Source organism: Maylandia zebra, linkage group LG19 (assembly GCF_041146795.1).
Source record: "Maylandia zebra isolate NMK-2024a linkage group LG19, Mzebra_GT3a, whole genome shotgun sequence".
In the NCBI taxonomy this organism is placed as follows: domain Eukaryota; kingdom Metazoa; phylum Chordata; class Actinopteri; order Cichliformes; family Cichlidae; genus Maylandia; species Maylandia zebra.
The window spans coordinates 25,460,643-25,481,332 of NC_135185.1; the positions used below are offsets into that span (position 1 = coordinate 25,460,643).

Sequence of the window (20,690 nt, forward strand, 5' to 3'; positions counted from 1 at the left end):
AACGTTAGCAGTGTTGATTTTCTAACACTGAAAAATTACTAGCATTTTTATTTATTTTCCAATTGACCACTGGAGATTTTGCAGTTCACTAGCACGCAGATACTAGACGCGTCACACCACTCTGGACTCGAGCAGCAAGGTCAAGTTCACTAAATTAATAAATTTGAGTTGTTATAATGCTTATAAAACTTTAGCTCTATATCAAGGTTTATTTAACTTGTACATTCTTTTCTCTGTCCTTAACTTCATTTAATTAATGAATCTGAGATAAACTCCAGACTAAGAAAGAGTCCAGTCCGTTAGTCGAACCTCTGCTACAGGAGGAACAATACAGTTCTCGTCCTGGTCATGGAACACCGGACCAGCTCTTTATCCTCTTAAGGATACTTGCAGGTGCATGGGAGTTTGCCCAACCAAGTCTACATGTGCTTTTTGGACTCGAAGGCATTCGACCATGTCCCTCGGAGTGTCCTGTGGGAGGTGCTTCAGGAGTATGGGGTGTCTTGCCCATTGCTACGGGCCATTCGATTCTTGTACAACCATTGCAGGAGCTTGGTCCACATAGCTGACAATAAGTCAGACTCTTTTCCGGTGGGTGAGGGAGTCTGCCAGGGCTTCCCTTTGTCACCGATCCTGTTTGTAATTTTTATGGACTTTCTAGGCCTAGCCAAGTGGCGGAAGGCTTTCACTTGGGTGGTCTCAGAATCTCATCTCTGCTTTTTGCAGATGATGTGGATCTGTTGGCTTCAACAGGCGATGGCCTCCAGCTCGCACTGGGACAGTTCACAGAGTGTGAAGAGGTGGGAATGAGAATCAGCACCTCCATGTCTGAGGCCATGGTCCTCAGCCAGAAAAGGGTGGAGTGCCCACTCTGGGTCAGGGACGAGTTCCTGCTCCAAGTGGAGGAGTTTAAGTATATTGGGGTCTTGTTCACGAGTGACGGGAAAAGGGAGTGTAATAGAAAATTTTATTATTTACATTTAAAGTATTAAAGTGCTTATGCATATGCTTAGTTGTGACATTGTAGCTGACTGTTCAGTGAAAGTTTCTAAAACTAAATGAACTTATTTCAGCCACAGCAGCTGGAGAAGACAACTCCCTTTACAGGCACTAATAACGCCAAGGGCACAAAACAGCATACCTATTGTTCCATTAGGTTTCATAGCGAGGCTCGTGATGTGTGTGGTATGATCGGTTTGTAACTTCCTCCCTCTTCCTTGGAATGCATAAAGGAGTGAGAGCACCACTTGTGGTCAGCCAAGTAGCTTAGAGTCTGCAGAAGTTTTTTTTTACACACACAATGAAAATGTGTTCATAATCGAGTTGGCGCTCCGTATTTTGAGGGTAAAGAGCTTCGTTCAAGCGTTACTGTCTGGATTGATATATTGCCGGATGACGTAGAGTGCAGAGGGGTTTTTTTTGCAGCATGCTTACACATACACATGATGATGATGATGATGATGATAATAATAATAAGAAGAAGAAGAAGAAGAAGAAGAATACATTTTATTTAAAAGCACCCAGACAAGCTGGAGGAGGTGGAAGGGGAAAGGGAGGTCTGGGCTCCCTTTCCCCTGCTGCCCCTGCGACCCGGCCCCGGATAAGCGGAAGAAGACGGCTGGATGGATGGAGATAAATTTTCACCAACTACAGAATGCCCAAGAAAGTAAAGCTGTTTCTGAAAAGATAAAGCAAGAAATGTTATTTAAAATAAAAAAAGATCAAAACAAGATCAAAGACAGGAGAAACCAGAGAGGAGAATGTAATTTTTTGCTTCTAAACACTATGGATGCAGCCTGTATAAAGGGGATGATCTGATTGTTATGGTTTTCTCTCTAAGTCCACGGGATGTTTACTGATTTGGCTATTTGGAAGTATATAAATATATCTGAATTAACTTGAACAGTATGTTACAGAACAGTGTGAGTGCAATGAAGGCCCACCAGGAGCCACACTGTTTCTGAGGAGGAGCTGGTGCTGTGGTGTCCATGAGCTGATGCTGGATGGCATGTGATCAGTTGGTTAGCTGAGCTGTATGCTAGATTAAGGCTACCAGACTTCACACACTTTCTGTATGATTTAAAATTGTGTGGCGGGACAAAAAAAATCCCACTGAGGTTGAATATCTCTGTCTGGATAAACCACTGAATGGTTACAAAGCCAAACACCCCCAACAAAGAGAAACGCACAAACAAATGTTTAAATCACTGTGAAATATTTTATTTATTTATATTTATTTACAATTTTTATATAAGTTTCTATTAAACATAAACCAGGGCAAAGGGTGACTCTTTACCCTGAAAAAAAAAATGAAATAATAAAAATAAAATTAATGTTGATTACATGCCACTGATCTCCGCCTCACTGAGGAAACCTGCAAATGTAATCAATCAGTCAATAAACTGTGGGATGCACAAATATTTTTATATTAATCTGTGCACATGATCATAGGTTTGATATGTTTAAAAGGAATTGTTAATGAAATTGTTAAAAAAAAAAATCTTAGTAGAGCTAGAAAGAAAAAGTAGTTTAAGTTTCTACTGACCTCTTCAGACCAGAGGGTAGCTTGCTGCAGTAGCAATCCCACACTGGTTGGATTTGTTCCTGCTCATCTTAATGTATCCCTTGTCTCCCCATTCAAGACCCCAGCTGCAGAAAGAAACAAATTAATAAACATTTAGCAGATTAATATGTAACTGAATGAAGAGACATATTAATCTACATGTATAAGATGCCTTTATTCAGTTGTGTATCAGCCCTCAGTAACTATTAGAAGAAGTCAAGAACATGAATTAAAATATGAGCATCACATGAAATCATTTACCTGTTCTTGACCAGCCAGTAGTCATTTCCGTCCTCAGTACCATAACCCACAGCCAGCACACCATGGTCCAACTCTGAGCTGCTGCACTGGGGCTCATTGTACACTCCTAGAAATACATATAATTTAGACTGAGAGGTTTAAAAATCAATAAGCAAATCTTCACATTTCTTTCTCTATATAAGATTTTTATTTGGCTCTTTCAAAACAGTGTTTTACCTGATTCGTAGAGCTGAAATGACATCTGAGAAGCATCAATGCCCACAGAAACGGGTCCGATGGTGGCCACAGCCTCTTTCAGGGCGTCTTCATCGCCTTGACTCACATCAGTATAGCCGGTGGATGTGGCTCCAATATTATCAGGATTATAACGGCATTTTCCATTCTAGTCGAGAAAAAAATATGCAAATTATTCACTCACACATTTTCCAAGTATATTGCAAAGATATAAGAGATCAGAGCATTTACCAAGTACTATAGTTTTAAATATAGATTTAAAACTAGTCAATAAACTGGACTTGAACAGATTTGCTGAGCCACTAGATATATAGTGTTTTTCCACAAGGTGGCAGTAAAGTACACCAGTTGTTTGCAAGTCTATCATGAATAATTGTCTTTTCATCTCCAACTCTGTCATTTGTCAAGATAATGACAGTCAAGTGATGAACAATAACATTATAACATTATAATAAGCACATTATTCTCCACTCTTTTATTACCTCGGCCTCATAAGGGTAGGACTCCTCAGTGTCAATCCCTCCATTTGCTTGGATGTACTGGAAGGCGTAGTCCATCAGCCCTCCCATGCAGCCCATGTTGCCATAGTCTCCCGAGCAGTCGACCAGCTGCTGCTCGCTCAGAGACACCAGCTTTCCTGTCTTCCTGAAGTGCTGACCCTCCAGTGAGCCAGTCTGCAACAAGCGTCAGTCAGTTTGAAGCCAACAGTCGAGCAAAGTTTCCTGCTTTACAATAATAGAGAAGACTACGTTATATGTACTCACTGCACTGAAGGCCCAGCAGGAACCACACTGCTTCTGATCCTTGACATCAGTGACATATCCCTTATCTCTCCAGTCAACAGTGTCGGGCAGATCAGTACCTTCAGGTAGTGTGAAGAAGGTAGAGCCACGGCGAGGCAGAGAAGCATTGAAGGAGTGAAGGCAGCCCTGGGAAATCACTCGCTTGTACTCTTCATTTTCCTGATGAAGAAGAACATAATTCTGGGCTTATTGGGTTGTTATCCAAAATGCTATTCTCTGTGTCGTTCTCTGCTAATTGCAGTGAAAAATGCTGATGACCTACACATAAAAACCTAAACAGACATACAAACATACCATGTCAGCAAAGTAGGTCATGCCGAGGCGGTAGGACTTCAAACCCTGGTCTGCCAAGATGTTGTGTACAAGCACAAATTTGCGGTTGTTGAGCCAGATCTGCCTCCGGTGAGCCTCCTCTGATGGAGAGTGGTAGGATCTTTCTGCCATTTTGAAAAAACAATTGTCAGAAAGAGAATGAAGGAACCAGGATGAATCCTTAAATATTAACAATCTAATTTCCAGTAAGAGATTTTCCTTTATTCTAGTCTTATAATGTTTTACAAGCATGTGAGCGTGAGCAAGGCCAAATTTAAGGGTTCCTTTAAGACCACGAAACATGATGAATATCATTTGACAAAAAGCTCAAACAAATAGGAGAGGAAGAGTCTGCTGTCTCACCAAACTTGAGTTTCCAGGCATGAAACTCCAGATCTTCCAGAGAGATGCTGGCACAGCTGGCCACAGCCAGAACAGCAGCAACAACAAGCAGCAACTTCATCTTGACTGGACACAAGCAGAAAAAGACACAGATCCTGTGTGGTGTGCAGAAAACCAGACAGCTTGTTTCTGATGCCTGTCACATCAGCTTTAAAATACTCTCTATCGTGATGTTGGATGTCACTTCCACACTACCACAGTATCCGCTCTACGTCCTGGTTTCTTTAACTTTCTGTTTCATCTCTCCTTTCTATTCTTTCTCAAATGAATGACTCTTTCATCATTCTGTCACTAAAAAGTGTAGTCTGTGTGTGCAGTAGTCTGTGCTGTAGCTACTCACCTGGCTCGATGTCAGTGTACGTGCTGAAGACTGAGGTAGAAGCACCTGTGGGTGTTGTAGAGCTGTCTGAGGAGTTATTATATAGCCAGCTACAGTTATGACTACAGTATTCCAGTCAGGTGGCTGTCAGCAGGTCACAAAAAATATGGCACATGAAAGTCAATCATTGAAACAGACAAAGGTGGAGTTATACATTAAGAGGAGGATCGCACGATGACACTGTTTTGAGGAAATATTTTAGTCAACCTCAGCAAAAACACCGAATGTTACTGTCATGAATCCTGTTTACTGCTTTTTTCTTTGGTTTTATGGGTGTTTTTGAGGGCATGATCAGTTTTGGTTTAGTCATATGGATTCACGTTCAACAAACACCATATGTCTGTATGTGTTATTGTAATCTGTTTCCCACCACAAAGAGATGGGAAGTCTCCAAAACGAACAACAGCAGAACAAAAACAAAGCAGACGTACAGAAACAACACAGCGTGTGTGCTAATGTGTCATCCACCTGCGAGCTGAAACCTTAAGAAGAAACAGATTACATCATTCTGGAAAATATGCAAAGTCCTCATAGAGGTGCTTTTATTTCTTGAAATTGTAGGTGGCACCTCAGCTAACACCCACTCAGTGAATGTTGTTTAATGAGTTACATGAATGATCAGGATTTATTTGAAGTGTTACCCCATCTTTTTTCTTCTTTAAGAAACTGAAATGATGTATTGTCTTCATATGTACGCATATAACCTCTCGTAGACTGATTAAAGTCTCTAAATTTTCCCACAAATATGGATTTTCTGTCCCCTTTTTAACTCATGATTTTTTCCTCATCACCCCATACCAGTAGAGGCAGTCTGACATCACTGACTGAGTGTAGTTCTGTTGAAGATTTCTTCCTGATAACAGGTAGGCATCCAGGCAACTGCTGGCACACAGCTGAAAGAGTTTATTTGCATTTCCAACTTTGCTATTTAGGGAAATAACAATAGTCAGTTGTTACAAAGACCTGTAAAGTCAAAGATTGTGATTGGGGATATTTCTCTATGGATGGATGGATGAGATAAACTTTTTTGGTTATTTGGAAGTACATAAATATATCTGAATTAACTTGAACAGTATGTTACAGAACAGTGTGAGTGCACTGAAGGCCCACCAGGAGCCACACTGTTTCTGAGGAGGAGCTGGTGCTGTGGTGTCCATGAGCTGATGTTGGATGGCATGTGATCAGTTGGTTAGCTGAGCTGTTTGCTAGATTAAGGCTACCAGACTTCACACACTACCTAAAAATTCTTCCTTGCTTGCTTACACTTCATTACTGAGTTCCTATACGTTTACATTTGCCAGTCAAATCATCTTTCACTTTTGCATCTTTATTTTTTAGTGCTTTTGATGAATGATTCAGACTCACAACCTTTCAAAAGGCACAAAATACTAAAAATAAAAACAGTAAAACTGTAAATGGAAACATTAAGCAAGAAATGTTACTTTAAAAAAATAAGTTCAAACACAGAGGAAACCACAACGGAGACATTTCTCTACAAAATGAAGTTCCCACTTCTGAAACTTCTTGCCCACAGCTGTTATTTTTCACCTTAGGTTTGCGAGCCAAATGTCAAAGAAGCAGCCAGTATGTGAGGGTGCATCTCATTCCACATTTCAGACTTTTCTAGTTCGTTTTGAATTAATTAGCCCAGCTTAAAGTAATTTATGTCAGCTGAAGCTCAGCTAATGTGGCCAAAGAACCATGAATAAAATTAAGCAAGAATCAGTATAACATTAAACGCCCCTTTCACATATTTTGAGAAAATCATAATTGATTGTAAAACACATAAGTTCTGAGTGAGGTGAAGCAAACAGACGCTACTTTTCTGTAATCTTTAGAAAAAATACAAATACATAATTTGAGATAATGATCAAGTATTCTTTCTGTCAGGTACATAACTTCATCCAGATAAGTTGTTGTTTGCTTGTTTGTTTGTTTTTTAACTGGTATACTACATGCTTATTTGTTTGTTTTTTATAGAAATTCATAAAGTCTACCAAACTAAACTTCTGTCTATAAACTGTTGGACAAAGACACAATTTCTATAGATTTGCTGCTGCACATCACCGCAATAACTTTTAAATCAGCCATATTTCAGCTTTAATTCGGTGGTTTGGCAAAGATTTTAATTAACGTAAGCACCTGTTAATTAAATTTTAATTACGTGTTTATGAATTAGCTGCATCAAACTGGCTGAAAGTATTAGCTATATTTATACATAGACCTTATTTACAAGCATTCATTCTGTTTAGGAATAAACTAAGTCATAAATGCAGCCTAAAGATCAGACGATCTGTCTGACTTTGTTTGTTCCATCATTTGCACCAACATCTCTTTAGGTCCCATCTTGAAATTACAATGAAAGGTTTAAAAAAAACAAGGCCGCACTTGCCACAAAACAAAACTGTTTGTCACTGACTTCTCTAATTACTTTTGAGGCTCTAATGAAGAACTATAAAAATGACTATAATAAAGTAAAATGTTTGTTAAACCTGCTGAACTAAAGTTGAAGGTCTGCACTTCAGTCGCATCTGAACTGTATGATTTAAAATTGTGTGGTGGGACAAAAAAAAATCCCACTGAGGTTGAATATCTCTGTCTGGATAAACCACTGAATGGTTACAAAGCCAAACACCCCCAACAAAGAGAAACGCACAAACAAATGTTTAAATCACTGTGAAATATTTTATTTATTTATATTTATTTACAATTTTATATACCTTTCTATTAAACATAAACCAGGGCAAAGGGTGACTCTTTACCCTGAAAAAAAAAATGAAATAATAAAAATAAAATTAATGTTGATTACATGCCACTGATCTCCGCCTCACTGAGGAAACCTGCAAATGTAATCAATCAGTCAATAAACTGTGGGATGCACAAATATTTTTATATTAATCTGTGCACATGATCATAGGTTTGATATGTTTAAAAGGAATTGTTAATGAAATTGTTAAAAAAAAAAATCTTAGTAGAGCTAGAAAGAAAAAGTAGTTTAAGTTTCTTCTGACCTCTTCAGACCAGAGGGTAGCTTGCTGCAGTAGCAATCCCACACTGGTTGGATTTGTTCCTGCTCATCTTAATGTATCCCTTGTCTCCCCATTCAAGACCCCAGCTGCAGAAAGAAACAAATTAATAAACATTTAGCAGATATAATATGTAACCAAATGTAGCGACGTAATAATCTACATGTATTACCTCTCAGTAACTATTAGAACGAGCATCAATCAAGTTATTTACCTGTTCTTGACCAGCCAGTAGTCATTTCCGTCCTCAGTACCATAACCCACAGCCAGCACACCATGGTCCAACTGTAAGCTGCTGCACTGGGGCTCATTGTACACTCCTAGAAATACATATCATTTAGACTGAGAGGTTTAAAAATAAATAAATAAATCTTCACATTTCTTTCTCTATATAAGATTTTTATTTGGCTCTTTCAACACAGTGTTTTACCTGATTCGTAGAATTGGAATGACATCTGAGAAGCATCAATGGCTACAGAAACGGGTCCGATGGTGGCCACAGCCTCTTTCAGGGCGTCTTCATCGCCTTTAGTCACATCAGTATAGCCGGTGGATGTGGCTCCAATATTATCAGGATTATAACGGCATTTTCCATCCTAGTCGAGAGAAAATTATCTACTGACACATTTTGCAAGTCGCTATTGTAAAAATATAAGAGATGAGAGCATTTACCAAGCGCTATAATTTTAAAGATAAATATAAAAGTAGTCAATAAATTGACCTTGATCAGATTTGCGTCACTAGATATATTTTTTCCACAAGGTGGCAGTAAAGTACACCAGTTGTTTGCAAGTCTATCATGAATAATTGTCTTTTCATCTCCAACTCTGTCATTTGTCAAGATAATGACAGTCAAGTGATGAACAATAACATTATAACATTATAATAAGCACATTATTCTCCACTCTTTTATTACCTCGGCCTCATAAGGGTAGGACTCCTCAGTGTCAATCCCTCCATTTGCTTGGATGTACTGGAAGGCGGAGTCCATCCAGCCTCCACCGCAGCCCTCATTGCCATAGTCTCCCGAGCAGTCGACCAGCTGCTGCTCGCTCAGAGACACCAGCTTTCCTGTCTTCCTGAAGTGCTGACCCTCCAGTGAGCCAGTCTGCAACAAGCGTCAGTCAGTTTGAAGCCAACAGTCGAGCAAAGTTTCCTGCTTTACAATAATAGAGAAGACTACGTTATATGTACTCACTGCACTGAAGGCCCAGCAGGAGCCACACTGCTTCTGATCCTTGACATCAGTGACGTATCCCTTATCTCTCCAGTCAACAGTGTCGGGCAGATCAGTACCTTCAGGTAGTGTGAAGAAGGTAGAGCCACGGCGAGGCAGAGAAGCATTGAAGGAGTGAAGGCAGCCCTGGGAAATCACTCGCTTGTACTCTTCATTTTCCTGATGAAGAAGAACATAATTCTGGGCTTATTGGGTTGTTATCCAAAATGCTATTCTCTGTGTCGTTCTCTGCTAATTGCAGTGAAAAATGCTGATGACCTACACATAAAAACCTAAACAGACATACAAACATACCATGTCAGCAAAGTAGGTCATGCCGAGGCGGTAGGACTTCAAACCCTGGTCTGCCAAGATGTTGTGTACAAGCACAAATTTGCGGTTGTTGAGCCAGATCTGCCTCCGGTGAGCCTCCTCTGATGGAGAGTGGTAGGATCTTTCTGCCATTTTGAAAAAACAATTGTCAGAAAGAGAATGAAGGAACCAGGATGAATCCTTAAATATTAACAATCTAATTTCCAGTAAGAGATTTTCCTTTATTCTAGTCTTATAATGTTTTACAAGCATGTGAGCGTGAGCAAGGCCAAATTTAAGGGTTCCTTTAAGACCACGAAACATGATGAATATCATTTGACAAAAAGCTCAAACAAATAGGAGAGGAAGAGTCTGCTGTCTCACCAAACTTGAGTTTCCAGGCATGAAACTCCAGATCTTCCAGAGAGATGCTGGCACAGCTGGCCACAGCCAGAACAGCAGCAACAACAAGCAGCAACTTCATCTTGACTGGACACAAGCAGAAAAAGACACAGATCCTGTGTGGTGTGCAGAAAACCAGACAGCTTGTTTCTGATGCCTGTCACATCAGCTTTAAAATACTCTCTATCGTGATGTTGGATGTCACTTCCACACTACCACAGTATCCGCTCTACGTCCTGGTTTCTTTAACTTTCTGTTTCATCTCTCCTTTCTATTCTTTCTCAAATGAATGACTCTTTCATCATTCTGTCACTAAAAAGTGTAGTCTGTGTGTGCAGTAGTCTGTGCTGTAGCTACTCACCTGGCTCGATGTCAGTGTACGTGCTGAAGACTGAGGTAGAAGCACCTGTGGGTGTTGTAGAGCTGTCTGAGGAGTTCTTATATAGCCAGCTACAGTTATGACTACAGTATTCCAGTCAGGTGGCTGTCAGCAGGTCACAAAAAATATGGCACATGAAAGTCAATCACTGAAACAGACAAAGGTGGAGTTATACATTAAGAGGAGGATCGCACGATGACACTGTTTTGAGGAAATATTTTAGTCAACCTCAGCAAAAACACCGAATGTTACTGTCATGAATCCTGTTTACTGCTTTTTTCTTTGGTTTTTAGGTTTTTTTGAGGGCATGATCAGTTTTGGTTTAGTCATATGGATTCACGTTCAACAAACACCATATGTCTGTATGTGTTATTGTTATGTGTTTTCCCCTGTAATCTGTTTCCCACCACAAAGAGATGGGAAGTCTCCAAAACGAACAACAGCAGAAAAAACAAACAAACAAAAACAAAGCAGACATACAGAAACAACACAGCGTGTGTGCTAATGTGTCATCTACCTGCGAGCTGAAACCTTAAGAAGAAACAGATTACATCATTCTGGAAAATATGCAAAGTCCTCATAGAGGTGCTTTTATTTCTTGAAATTGTAGGTGGCACCTCAGCTAACACCCACTCAGTGAATGTTGTTTAATGAGTTACATGAATGATCAGGATGTATTTGAAGTGTTACCCCATCTTTTTTCTTCTTTAAGAAACTGAAATGATGTATTGTCTTCATATGTACGCATATAACCTCTCGTAGACTGATTAAAGTCTCTAAATTTTCCCACAAATATGGAATTTTTGTCCCCTTTTGTCTGAAAGTTTTCTTAAGGTTTTGAGCTACGGTGCAAACAAGCACACAGCCACACACAACTTCCGATAAACTCTATTCTGAGTTTGATATTGTTTGATTTATGATTCATGCGGGTTTCCACTGACAGTTATTCAACACTTCCTTTCTGTTTCCACAAACACATCCTGTTTTTAAGCTTGACTGTAAGGCCTGATTTTCTGGGCAAATCCCACCCATCTTTATCAGTGCAAATACAAAAATGTGCATTTTGTCTTTAAATTCTTCCCTGTAAGTAAGATATCAGCCTTTTTTTTTACTGGCAATTTATCTTCTGTAACTGATGTCTGTCTGTCTGGCTGACTAGTGGTCACAAGGCTTTCAGTGTTACGATAGCCATAAAGAAGATGTGGAGTGGGTGGGAAACTAAGAACTAAGCAAAAAGTTTACAGATTTCAAGGAACTCTTATTTTAGTTTATGTCATGCATCTGACATCCCAACTGAAAGCACAGATATCAGTATTTTGTACACAAGATTGGGGTTATTTCTGTCAGAAAAGTGCAAATAGTTTGAATTCTAATACCTCTGGATCAATAAAAAAAAAAAACAATATGCTGTTTTCTTTCTATGATAGAAATGCATAACTATTGCTACAGTGTAGCTTTGCAGTAGTATTATAATGCTTTATATATTTTCAGCAGTGGCTAATGTAAGGCATGAGAGGACAGTTCATTAGTGGTAGAAGAACACAGTTTTTGTTTCGTTTTTGTTTGTTTTTTCACTTAAGTGAAAGTAATACTACTCTGTAAAATATATTTAAAATTAAAGCCTGAAAGTCAAAATCCTCTAAAGTGAAAAAACCTATAATGTGTGAAAAAAAACAACTACAGCTGTTAGTATGGGAACCAGACAAATGTGTAGAGTCATGAAAACTATTCACAATAGACGATCGTAGACAAACATGAAGATTGTAATAGATAATAAAGTTATCTTTTTATTATTATTTTTTATTATTAGGAAGGTTGATTTTATTGATTTTATGTGTTTAATTATTTTATTATAATAAATAAATGTCATTATTTTTTTCCTGGGGGGTGGCATGTCTCCCAGCTAGATAAATTAATCTCACATAGTATTAAAATGATTTGTTTTTATTGTGAAGTCCAGCAGAAGTGGTCAGGTGCAGCATAGCGTGGATGCATAACAAGTAACAGGTTCACCGTGAGTCAGCACAACAGCAATTACGAGGATGGAAGTTCACAAATCAAAGTTTGCACATTTTTGTCTGCTTGTTTCGGGAAAAATGTGGAAGTAAAGCATGTGAACATGTTATGGTAAATGGGTCTAGGGACTTATCTGGAAAAATTAAAAGTGAAGAAAAAAAGTTTTGTGTGTGTTTTGTGATTTCTGCTACCACTTGTTTATACTACATCACATGTGTTTCTTGCTTCATTTTTATTTGTCTCCTTTAGCTTGCACATGATGATTGTATCAGTTAGATATTAAAAGTTAAAACAGCAGGAAAGTCACATGTTTAAGAAATTCAGATGAGTAAAGCACAAAACTCAAGTTTACTGTGTTTTACACTCAGTAATCAGGTTAAAAGATTCCAGTTTATTTAAAGCAGGGAGGATGACAGTTGATCACTGAGTGAATCATATGATTATTAAAATAAAAGTTGAAGATTTGGATCACAAACATGTAGTAAATCTGTATTTGTATATAATGTGCCATTTGACTCTAGAACCTGTATCATGTGACTACCACCAATGAGCCATCATGTGACTATTGTTTTGAATCTGGGTCAGCATAGGGTTTGTCTTATTATAAACTCTTACTGAAACCAATGCATAGTGCAAGTGAGGCAATCAGTGGTTCTCAGAAAGTGCTCAGTAATGTCGGCCACTAACCTTTGCTCCCATATGTTGAGATGTTGTCCTGAACATGTTGTTCTCAAATTTCTGTGCCATGTTTTTTACACATGATTATGTATTATTTTTTATTAACAGACAGTCTGTGCACATTTATGAAAATGTCTTTTCAGTGTAATGATTATATAGCTGGAGCAAATGCAAGGGGGTTTTTTTTGCATTGGGCTCGTTAGTAGCTATTGATAAAGCTATATATAATCAACCAAGTAATCAACAGTGACCTCTGTACTAAGAGATAATACTGGTCAAATAGTTATAAAAAATGAGCTAAAGTAGTTCTTGGTTTTGACAGTTGATCTGACAGGTGCTCTCCAGTAGTCACGGATAAATATGCAAAGCAATTTATTCGCTCAAAGAAGAAGCTCATGCTATTTTTTAATTCTTAATTTTGTGTTTTCATAGCTAGTTTTAGTTAGTGTTGCTGTAAAAGCGCCATAAACTGTGTCTTGGCTGCATTACAGCAGCTCAACCTGTTGTAAGTGTGCCCTGTAAAACCTTTATTTGTTGTTGGCTTTGCAGTGCTATAAACACACCAGGAGATGTCACTATTTCATTTGGAATATTTCAGTTTACTAACAAACATGGAAACCACCAAACCAAATCCACTTTCTGTTAGTAATAAAACTAACGAATCAGTAATTAATCAAATTAAGCTACAACTTTAGGTTAAATCAATTTTAATTTTAATCTTGGTGTTATCCATAGTGAGTCAATTTATGCCTTCCTCATACAAACTACACTTGAATGTGCTGCTTCACCTTATGTGGGATTTATTGACAGCCATGTACTGCAATGTGACAATATCTGTGGCTGCACACTTACTATGGATTAGATCCTGGAGGGTAAAAAAAAAGAGGCTAGTGCCAGCAACAATACTAGCATGAAAAGGCTGTAAGGTGGTTGGAATGGGAAGCTGACAGGAAAGCTATCCCTGGTAAACTCTTTTAATTTTATTACTCTACATGTTTCCTCAGATTAAAGCCAATCACATAGTTGGCTGCTCTCTTAAGGGGGCGAGGGGTCACACATAACAGCCACTAAATTGTGACGGTGGCCAAGACTGGCATACCTTAGGGCATAATCTGATTATCAGATCAATAACACAGCAACATTTGGTGCATAGCTGGGATGGCTTGCTTCTTCTCTGGTTACACGTGGCTGGCATTTGCCACTCATTCCCACTTTATAGGTGACAAAGTGTGAATGCAAGCAGGAATTCAAATGGAAGGCCTTTTAAATAAGACGAGGTGCACAGCGTAACCTTGATCACATCTGGCTCTGCTACTGTATCTGGGAATCAGACAGCTATGAAAATGTCAGGGCACCCAACAAGTGTGCAAAATTAGAAACAGACCGAAAAGCCCTCATCACAGATATGTTACCTGACACCTGGAGTCTTCCCATGGAGCCAAATTTCTTCAGGCTAATATTAGTATTTATTATCTAGAAATATTACTCTCTTATATTCATGTTGCTAACATCGTTCAAGGTAAACATTTATGAGATGTGACAATGAACCATAAAAATATTTATTGACATCACATTCTTGGACACGAAAAAATGAGCACACCGAAAAAATAATCCCACAAATATTAAGAAAGCCAAAATTCAAAATTTCCACGAATGACAGAGAACAAAAGGACTAAAATGGAACAGCATCAAATTGAAAGTTCAGTTTTACCTGATAGTTCTGAGCAAACAAATCGTGGTAGATGCGAGAGATATTCTCCACATAAGATAGATGATAGATCTGGTATGGTCAGCTTTATCACCTCTTTTAAAATATATATATATATATATATATAAAGCACAATCAGCTTGACACAAAAAAATTCAGAACACTGGCCAACCTAATATTTTAGAAATGCACATAAACACCAATAAATATAAACACTTTATTTCAGAGAGCAGTATTATATAATAACAAACACAAAAGGCCTCATGATAACAGTCACAGAGCTTAAACTGCCATAATTGCTGCTCTTGTTTATCACTGAATGTTGCATTTGTGAAATGCAGATAAGTGGATAATGAAAACCACTGTACCAACACAGAGCATGAGACAGAGATAACCAGGGACATTGGAGGAAATCCCTACTCTCTGCTATTCATCCCTCTGTCCCTCCATTCATCCTTCCATCTCTCTGTCCTCTGCAAAAAAAAAAAAAAGAAGTCTGTTGTGATCCTGTCTTTCTCAGTCCAAACAGGTCACTGTGGCTCCCACCTTGCCAAGGTCTGTGCAGTGACAGCAGAGGGAGACCAAAAGAGCTGAGAAAAAGAGAGCAACAGCACAGATTACAGACAGTTCGGACACTCTCCCTCTCTCGCTCCCTCTTTCGCTTTGCTTTATCTCCATGGTGCACACATGTCGACCTGGAGCAAGGCTGTATACTGGCAGGGGAGGCTAGAAACAGGGTGAAGGGGGTGGGTAGATGGGGATGCAAAGTGTGTATGGTGGAGGGGGGCGGGGGATAAAGGGACCTGCTGCGACAATAGCAAAGTAGGTCCAGGGACTAATTGGATCTGGTAATGGCTGGTCACTGTGACTGAAGGGCTCGTTAGAACCAGTAGAGCTCCTTGCCTTTCTTGTGCTGCTGGAGACCTGAGGGGAAAAAAAGAAAAGGATACAATGAGGAGGACAATGGTGAACACAGAACACAGGTTGTCATGGAGTCTACTTGTGCCAAACATCCTGTTTTTGTGGGGTGGCGGGGCTCCTGTGATGATTATGATGTGTTGTGTGCATTTGTGAGTGTGTCTGCATGCGTGGGAGTGTCTATAATGGTGACTGAGTTATTTAACTTCCTGAGCGTATATATGTTTGCATCTGATCATTTGTTTTCATATATAGAGCATTACAGGGGCTGAAAGCTGGTATAGCAGTGTGCAACAGAGTGTGGGTGTTTGTGTAAATGGTTATTTGACTGTATATTATTCATGAATCTTTGATATTTTAAAGTCAGGATTGCTTGGTGTGTTGTGTTGCTAAATTTAAAGGGATGAAAGTTCAATCTTGCACTAAAACTGCACTGTACCATCCAAAAGCCTCACATGGTTGAGTGGTTACCTGCATCCATGTTGAGGGCCAGGGTCTGGCTGACATCTCCTGGGGGGAGCAAACTGGGCCATGAGGTAGCGGGCTCCAGCTTGCTCACTTCATAGTGGCTTGGCAAGGTGGGAAGATGTGGTGGCCTCACGGTAGGCATGAGTAGGGGCCCATAGTGGGGCTCCAAAGCCGAAGGTGAATAAAGTTCATGGAGAGGCCGTGGGGGGCCGTAGGCTTGGGCCTGAGGATATCCCCAGCTTTCTGGTGGGTGAGGGTGGGAGTGTGGATGAGCGTGTGGATGAGGATGAGCGTGTGGGTGCTGCAGGCTGGGGTGTAGCCCTGATGCGTACGGGTCCATGGAATAGGAAGGTGCACCGGTCTCACAGTGGGAGCGACTCTGAGGCGAGGAGTAGTTACTGTCCCAGAAGGATGGGGGGAAGCTTCGTCTACTGCTAGGCGACGGGGTATCTAATAAGGGAAGAGGTGGGAGAGAAGAGGTAGGAGGAGGCACAACAGTCAAACTTCGGCCAAGTCATGAACTGTTGCACAACTGCGTAGTGAATTGAATTGATTTATAGAAGCAAATGGAAAGGCTGGAGCTGTGCAGGAGGAGCAACACATACTAAAACATAGATGTCACTCACATGACTGCTACACCCTCTGGCCCAGATATCTTCCCCATTGGATCATACTGTCACACCGTCCTAGCCCCAACAAGACACAGAAATAAACACAACCACGTTCGAGCAGACAGAGGGGAGTGAGCGCTAAAGAGAAACGTAGAAAGCGCGATGTCCCTATACCCTGGAATTCTATATAAGGCAGGCGCTCTGACCTGGAACGAGCCCAAGACTCACAGGGTCTTAAATCACTTGCTGTGGTGACATCTCTCACTCTCCTGTCAGCTCACTACTTTTGAAAGTCTCACAACACACTCAAGCCGACACAGACACACACACACACTCAAAAAGCAATTCTAGCCCCGTTCTAGCACCCGCCAACCCTCTCTTCTGTCTCCTGCACCCCCACCTGTTGTTTTCTCTGCTCCCCCACCCTCCTCGCCCTTGACAGAATGTCAGCAAGCCATTATATGTTTTTAGCAGTATAATTTTCCCATGGGATAGTTATATGAAAAAAAATGCCCTATGCATCCCCCCAAGAGGCAGCGTTTCCCACTGCCCATATCACAATGACCGCAACTTATATAAATCTGACTGGCAGGTGGGCAACTGACTGAGCAACCATTGTGGGGCAAGAGCTGGAGCAAGAGACAGAATGGCAGCCATGGAGACGTTTGAAGGGGATACCGCAGCGAGGCTGTGCGCTTACGGTCATGTATAAACATAGCATCTGTTGTGAGGCAGGGAGCGTGCACTGGTGCTGAAATGAAGACGTCCGACTCAACAAGGAAAGAGACTAAAACCGACAGAGCAACAGAGTGAGTAGACGCTTTAGGCCCTACATGGATATCCAAGGGATATCGTCAAGCTGGCAGCAAAAAAGAACACTGGCATCTTTAAAATATTCATTTCGACATTTTTGTTTACTTTACATCCTGGTGCAATCAGATTTAAAATTGTAAAAAGAGGAAAGGAACATCTTTACTTAACACTAATTTGAGCTTTTATAGGATTCTCTGGATGATAGTTATGGATTATCTGTACTTGGTATTAACATAAGCCACAATAAACTCATAAATCCATAGCGTTTCGTGGAGATAAAGTTGCCAAAACATACTGCAATCACAGAGTCATATTTAGACCCGGGAGGCAGATATTAGAAATCTGACTATAGCTAGGTCTGATTTGGGGATTTTCACAGACAAAACCAACAATGCACGCTGACTCTCTTGTGTCTTTTTTAAACCTTTTAGCCTGGAAGAATCAAAGTAGACCCATTTGACTTCCAACTGCTCCTAACCTTCCTGACCCGATGCCCCGACCTTTCCAGGGACAACTTTTTGAACAAATGAGCCCTTCAACTGACCAAATTACCTGTGTGACACTCTGCTGCGCTCCCTGTCAGTTCAGCATGTGTGGCCTCAAAATCTCATGCAATATATCTCAACTGTGACAAATATGCCACCTGTGCTTCCCTAAATACATGGGAGGAGAAGGATTTAGTTAGGAGAAACCCAACAATCGTCATGTAAACACGCCTAGAATAAATTAGTCTATTAAAGATTTGATCAAATTGATTGGTGTTGCTTTATTTTTGTGCATATACTGCACAAATTTGATTTTTATAAATACATCTTGAAATCTTTTGTTTTTTGTTTTCAGTTTCTTTAAGAACACCAAACATTCACTATGACTTTGTATTGCTGGTACAAGGACCTTTATTTGAGTCAAATAATCTTTCTGCATGCGCAATGAAATTTACCTGTTCCCCGATGTTCTGGTGCTCGACGTTTGCCCTCACCATCCATATAGGAGCTGAGGGCTCTGGAGAAGTGCTCATCCACAACGCTGCTGATGTCTCCCTGGTAGTAGGTGAAGAGGACACAGCGAGAAGTCAGGTATTCTGCCTCGGGAGCTTCCTGCTTCTCTTTGGGGCCTTCTTCTGGTCTTGAAGCCGCAGGAGTATAGGAGGAAGAAGAGCTGGATGAAGCAGAGGAGGAAGTTGATCCTCCAGTGCCTGGGCCCCCAGACATCCCCTCGGGGCCGTTGGGAGTGTCCATAAAATCCCGGCAATGAGATGAAGTGCAATTTAGACCTGTGGCAGCCTGGCGCGGTGTTAGAGGGCAGGGAGAGGAAGAACAGGGAGAGAGTTGAAACAGGTGTTGCAGAAGACAGTTCTGGAGCTGACTATGAGACATTTTGACACGATGCTCTTCTTTGTATGAGGCAGCACTGGTATGTGTAATCTGTGTGTGCGTGCGAGCTGCTGTGCGCTAATTAGTGGGTGCAGAGTGACTTCTGTGCTTGGTGTGACATGTACAGATATAAAGAAAAAATCTCAATAAATCAAACTAATTCTTAAATCACAAACTTAAACAAATAAATAACTTTTTGAATCGGGTTGTTTGCTTTTACGCACAAGCTGCATAAATTAGCATATCTGTTAACTAGCACAACAGGCTCCAATACTTGAGATGAGAGTTATCACAAGAACGTTTCCACATGTGCTCATTTCTTACCTGGAAGTTACTGATAAAAGCGGGAGCAGTCGGTGCGTACGATGCGTAATGTCCATAGGCTGGGTACATAACATCCAAACAGCTCATGGTAAATGAGCGATGTCTTCAATGCTCTGTTGAAACCGACCTTAGTGAGAGAGAGAGCGTCAACATTCCGTTTATGTCGGAGAGAAATGAGCTTCTTAGTCGCCGATCAGTGCACAAAAGCCCGTTCCAGGCTCGGCATAGTCACTCCAGGAGGAGCGCACCTCTCCGCTTTCATTGCGTGCGCCACACAGCTGCGGTACCAAAATGTGGTGAGGTTTATGGAGCAAGCATGAGGGTGTCCTGTCCTGTACATCTTTGTGTCAACCCCTCCCACCTTTACCAGCTCTCAACACCCCACATCACCGACATTAAGACTCCCACTGGCATAACATCTATAACAGATCGCTTTCGAGCAAATTTGACACACTACTGAAATTAACTGCCTGATGGGTGTAATCGTGTAAAAGCTCATTTAAAACATATAGGCGTAAATTATGTCAATATTTGTGAATATAAAATTGAAAGAGTGGGCAAGAGTGTATTCTAGAAAAGCTGTAAGCACACAGTAAATCATTATGACTCCAGACCATCGTAATCCTGGTGTAGAAAAAAAAGGGTTAAATAGAATGTCATCTAGTTACACAAATAGATTTGGATGAAGTCACTGAGCTTTATAACTGGCCACACAACAATGAGCACATGATACACGTGGTTCAGCGACTTTTTATTCGTCTCCATGTACTTTGGATACTTAAAAACTTTGTGTTCAGTCCAGGTCGAAAGTGTATCCATGGTCTTAAAACAGCTATCGGTTGCCAAGTAAACCCTCAAGTCATCTGAAGTATTTAGTGGGTTCCGAGAATGACACATAGGTGTCAACTATAGGTTGCATACACTGGTCATACCAGCATAAAGGAGAAAGGGACTCTGCACAAATCTATGACAAATTATCACCTATCAGAAGTGCAAATAAAAAGATATTTTCACACACACTAACACAAACAGTGACAATCACAAGCACCACAGAAACACGGATTTCAAAACAACAACCATTCAATGTGAAGAACACTTTTTCCAATAGTGCAGCCTCTTTTGCTTGTTTTAAGTGTTTACGGGTGCCTGATGTTTAGGCATGCCAGTCTTTTTGACAGGCACTTCAGAATGCCTGGGAGAATAGTGTGGAAAGTTCGCAGAATTCCATGGACGAGTGTCAGATGAGGTGGAATGTCTCTGATGTATGCTAGTGGACGAGCTCCTCTGGAAGTTACATCGTTCCTTTGCTGCGTTCTCTAGATGCAGAACATGACCAACATCTTGCTATGCATACATCATACATACTGTGAATAACTGGTAGCAGGTTATTGGCATGCTAGTTAATCAAGTATGCTCTCAAATAGCAGTGGATATGCTTAAATATGTAAGTTTTCTCTTTTTCTATCAGCTTTTAATCATTATTATTTCAAAG

General features: G+C 40.3%; 3 protein-coding genes across 6 annotated transcripts; all 3 read right to left on the reverse strand.

The window, feature by feature from the left end:
* Positions 1-1,489: 1,489 nt before the first annotated feature.
* Positions 1,490-5,013, reverse strand: LOC112436562 (procathepsin L). 3 transcript variants are annotated; one of them, XM_076877333.1, is made up of 9 exons: positions 4,916-5,013; positions 4,537-4,641; positions 4,156-4,298; positions 3,823-4,020; positions 3,541-3,732; positions 3,041-3,206; positions 2,825-2,930; positions 2,546-2,649; positions 1,490-1,678 (listed from the first exon to the last, which is right to left on the reverse strand). In XM_076877333.1, exons 2-8 carry the CDS (start codon positions 4,634-4,636, stop codon positions 2,550-2,552), a joined length of 1,005 nt encoding a protein of 334 aa, XP_076733448.1. In that variant the 5' UTR covers positions 4,637-4,641; positions 4,916-5,013; the 3' UTR covers positions 1,490-1,678; positions 2,546-2,549. The 3 variants fall into 3 exon arrangements, with proteins under 3 accessions (XP_076733448.1, XP_024662005.2, XP_076733450.1); XM_024806237.2 differs by lacking the exon at positions 1,490-1,678 and adding an exon at positions 2,199-2,374; XM_076877335.1 differs by lacking the exon at positions 1,490-1,678 and adding an exon at positions 2,199-2,374 and having other exon boundaries at positions 4,537-4,670; positions 4,916-5,003.
* A 2,612-nt stretch (positions 5,014-7,625) lies between these two features.
* LOC106676860 (procathepsin L) lies at positions 7,626-10,406 on the reverse strand. Of its 2 annotated transcripts, none has more exons than XM_076877630.1 (9): positions 10,272-10,406; positions 9,893-10,026; positions 9,512-9,654; positions 9,179-9,376; positions 8,897-9,088; positions 8,411-8,576; positions 8,195-8,300; positions 7,966-8,069; positions 7,626-7,794 (listed from the first exon to the last, which is right to left on the reverse strand). In XM_076877630.1, the coding sequence occupies exons 2-8, from the start codon at positions 9,990-9,992 to the stop codon at positions 7,970-7,972; spliced, it is 1,005 nt and encodes a 334-aa protein (XP_076733745.1). In that variant the 5' UTR covers positions 9,993-10,026; positions 10,272-10,406; the 3' UTR covers positions 7,626-7,794; positions 7,966-7,969. The 2 variants fall into 2 exon arrangements, with proteins under 2 accessions (XP_076733745.1, XP_014269796.3); XM_014414310.3 differs by having other exon boundaries at positions 9,893-9,997; positions 10,272-10,405.
* Positions 10,407-14,528: 4,122 nt separating this feature from the next.
* Positions 14,529-19,605, reverse strand: vgll2b (vestigial-like family member 2b). The gene is made up of 4 exons (XM_004540419.5): positions 19,199-19,605; positions 18,442-18,784; positions 16,081-16,527; positions 14,529-15,615 (listed from the first exon to the last, which is right to left on the reverse strand). The coding sequence occupies exons 1-4, from the start codon at positions 19,283-19,285 to the stop codon at positions 15,572-15,574; spliced, it is 921 nt and encodes a 306-aa protein (XP_004540476.3). The 5' UTR covers positions 19,286-19,605; the 3' UTR covers positions 14,529-15,571.
* Positions 19,606-20,690: the final 1,085 nt, after the last annotated feature.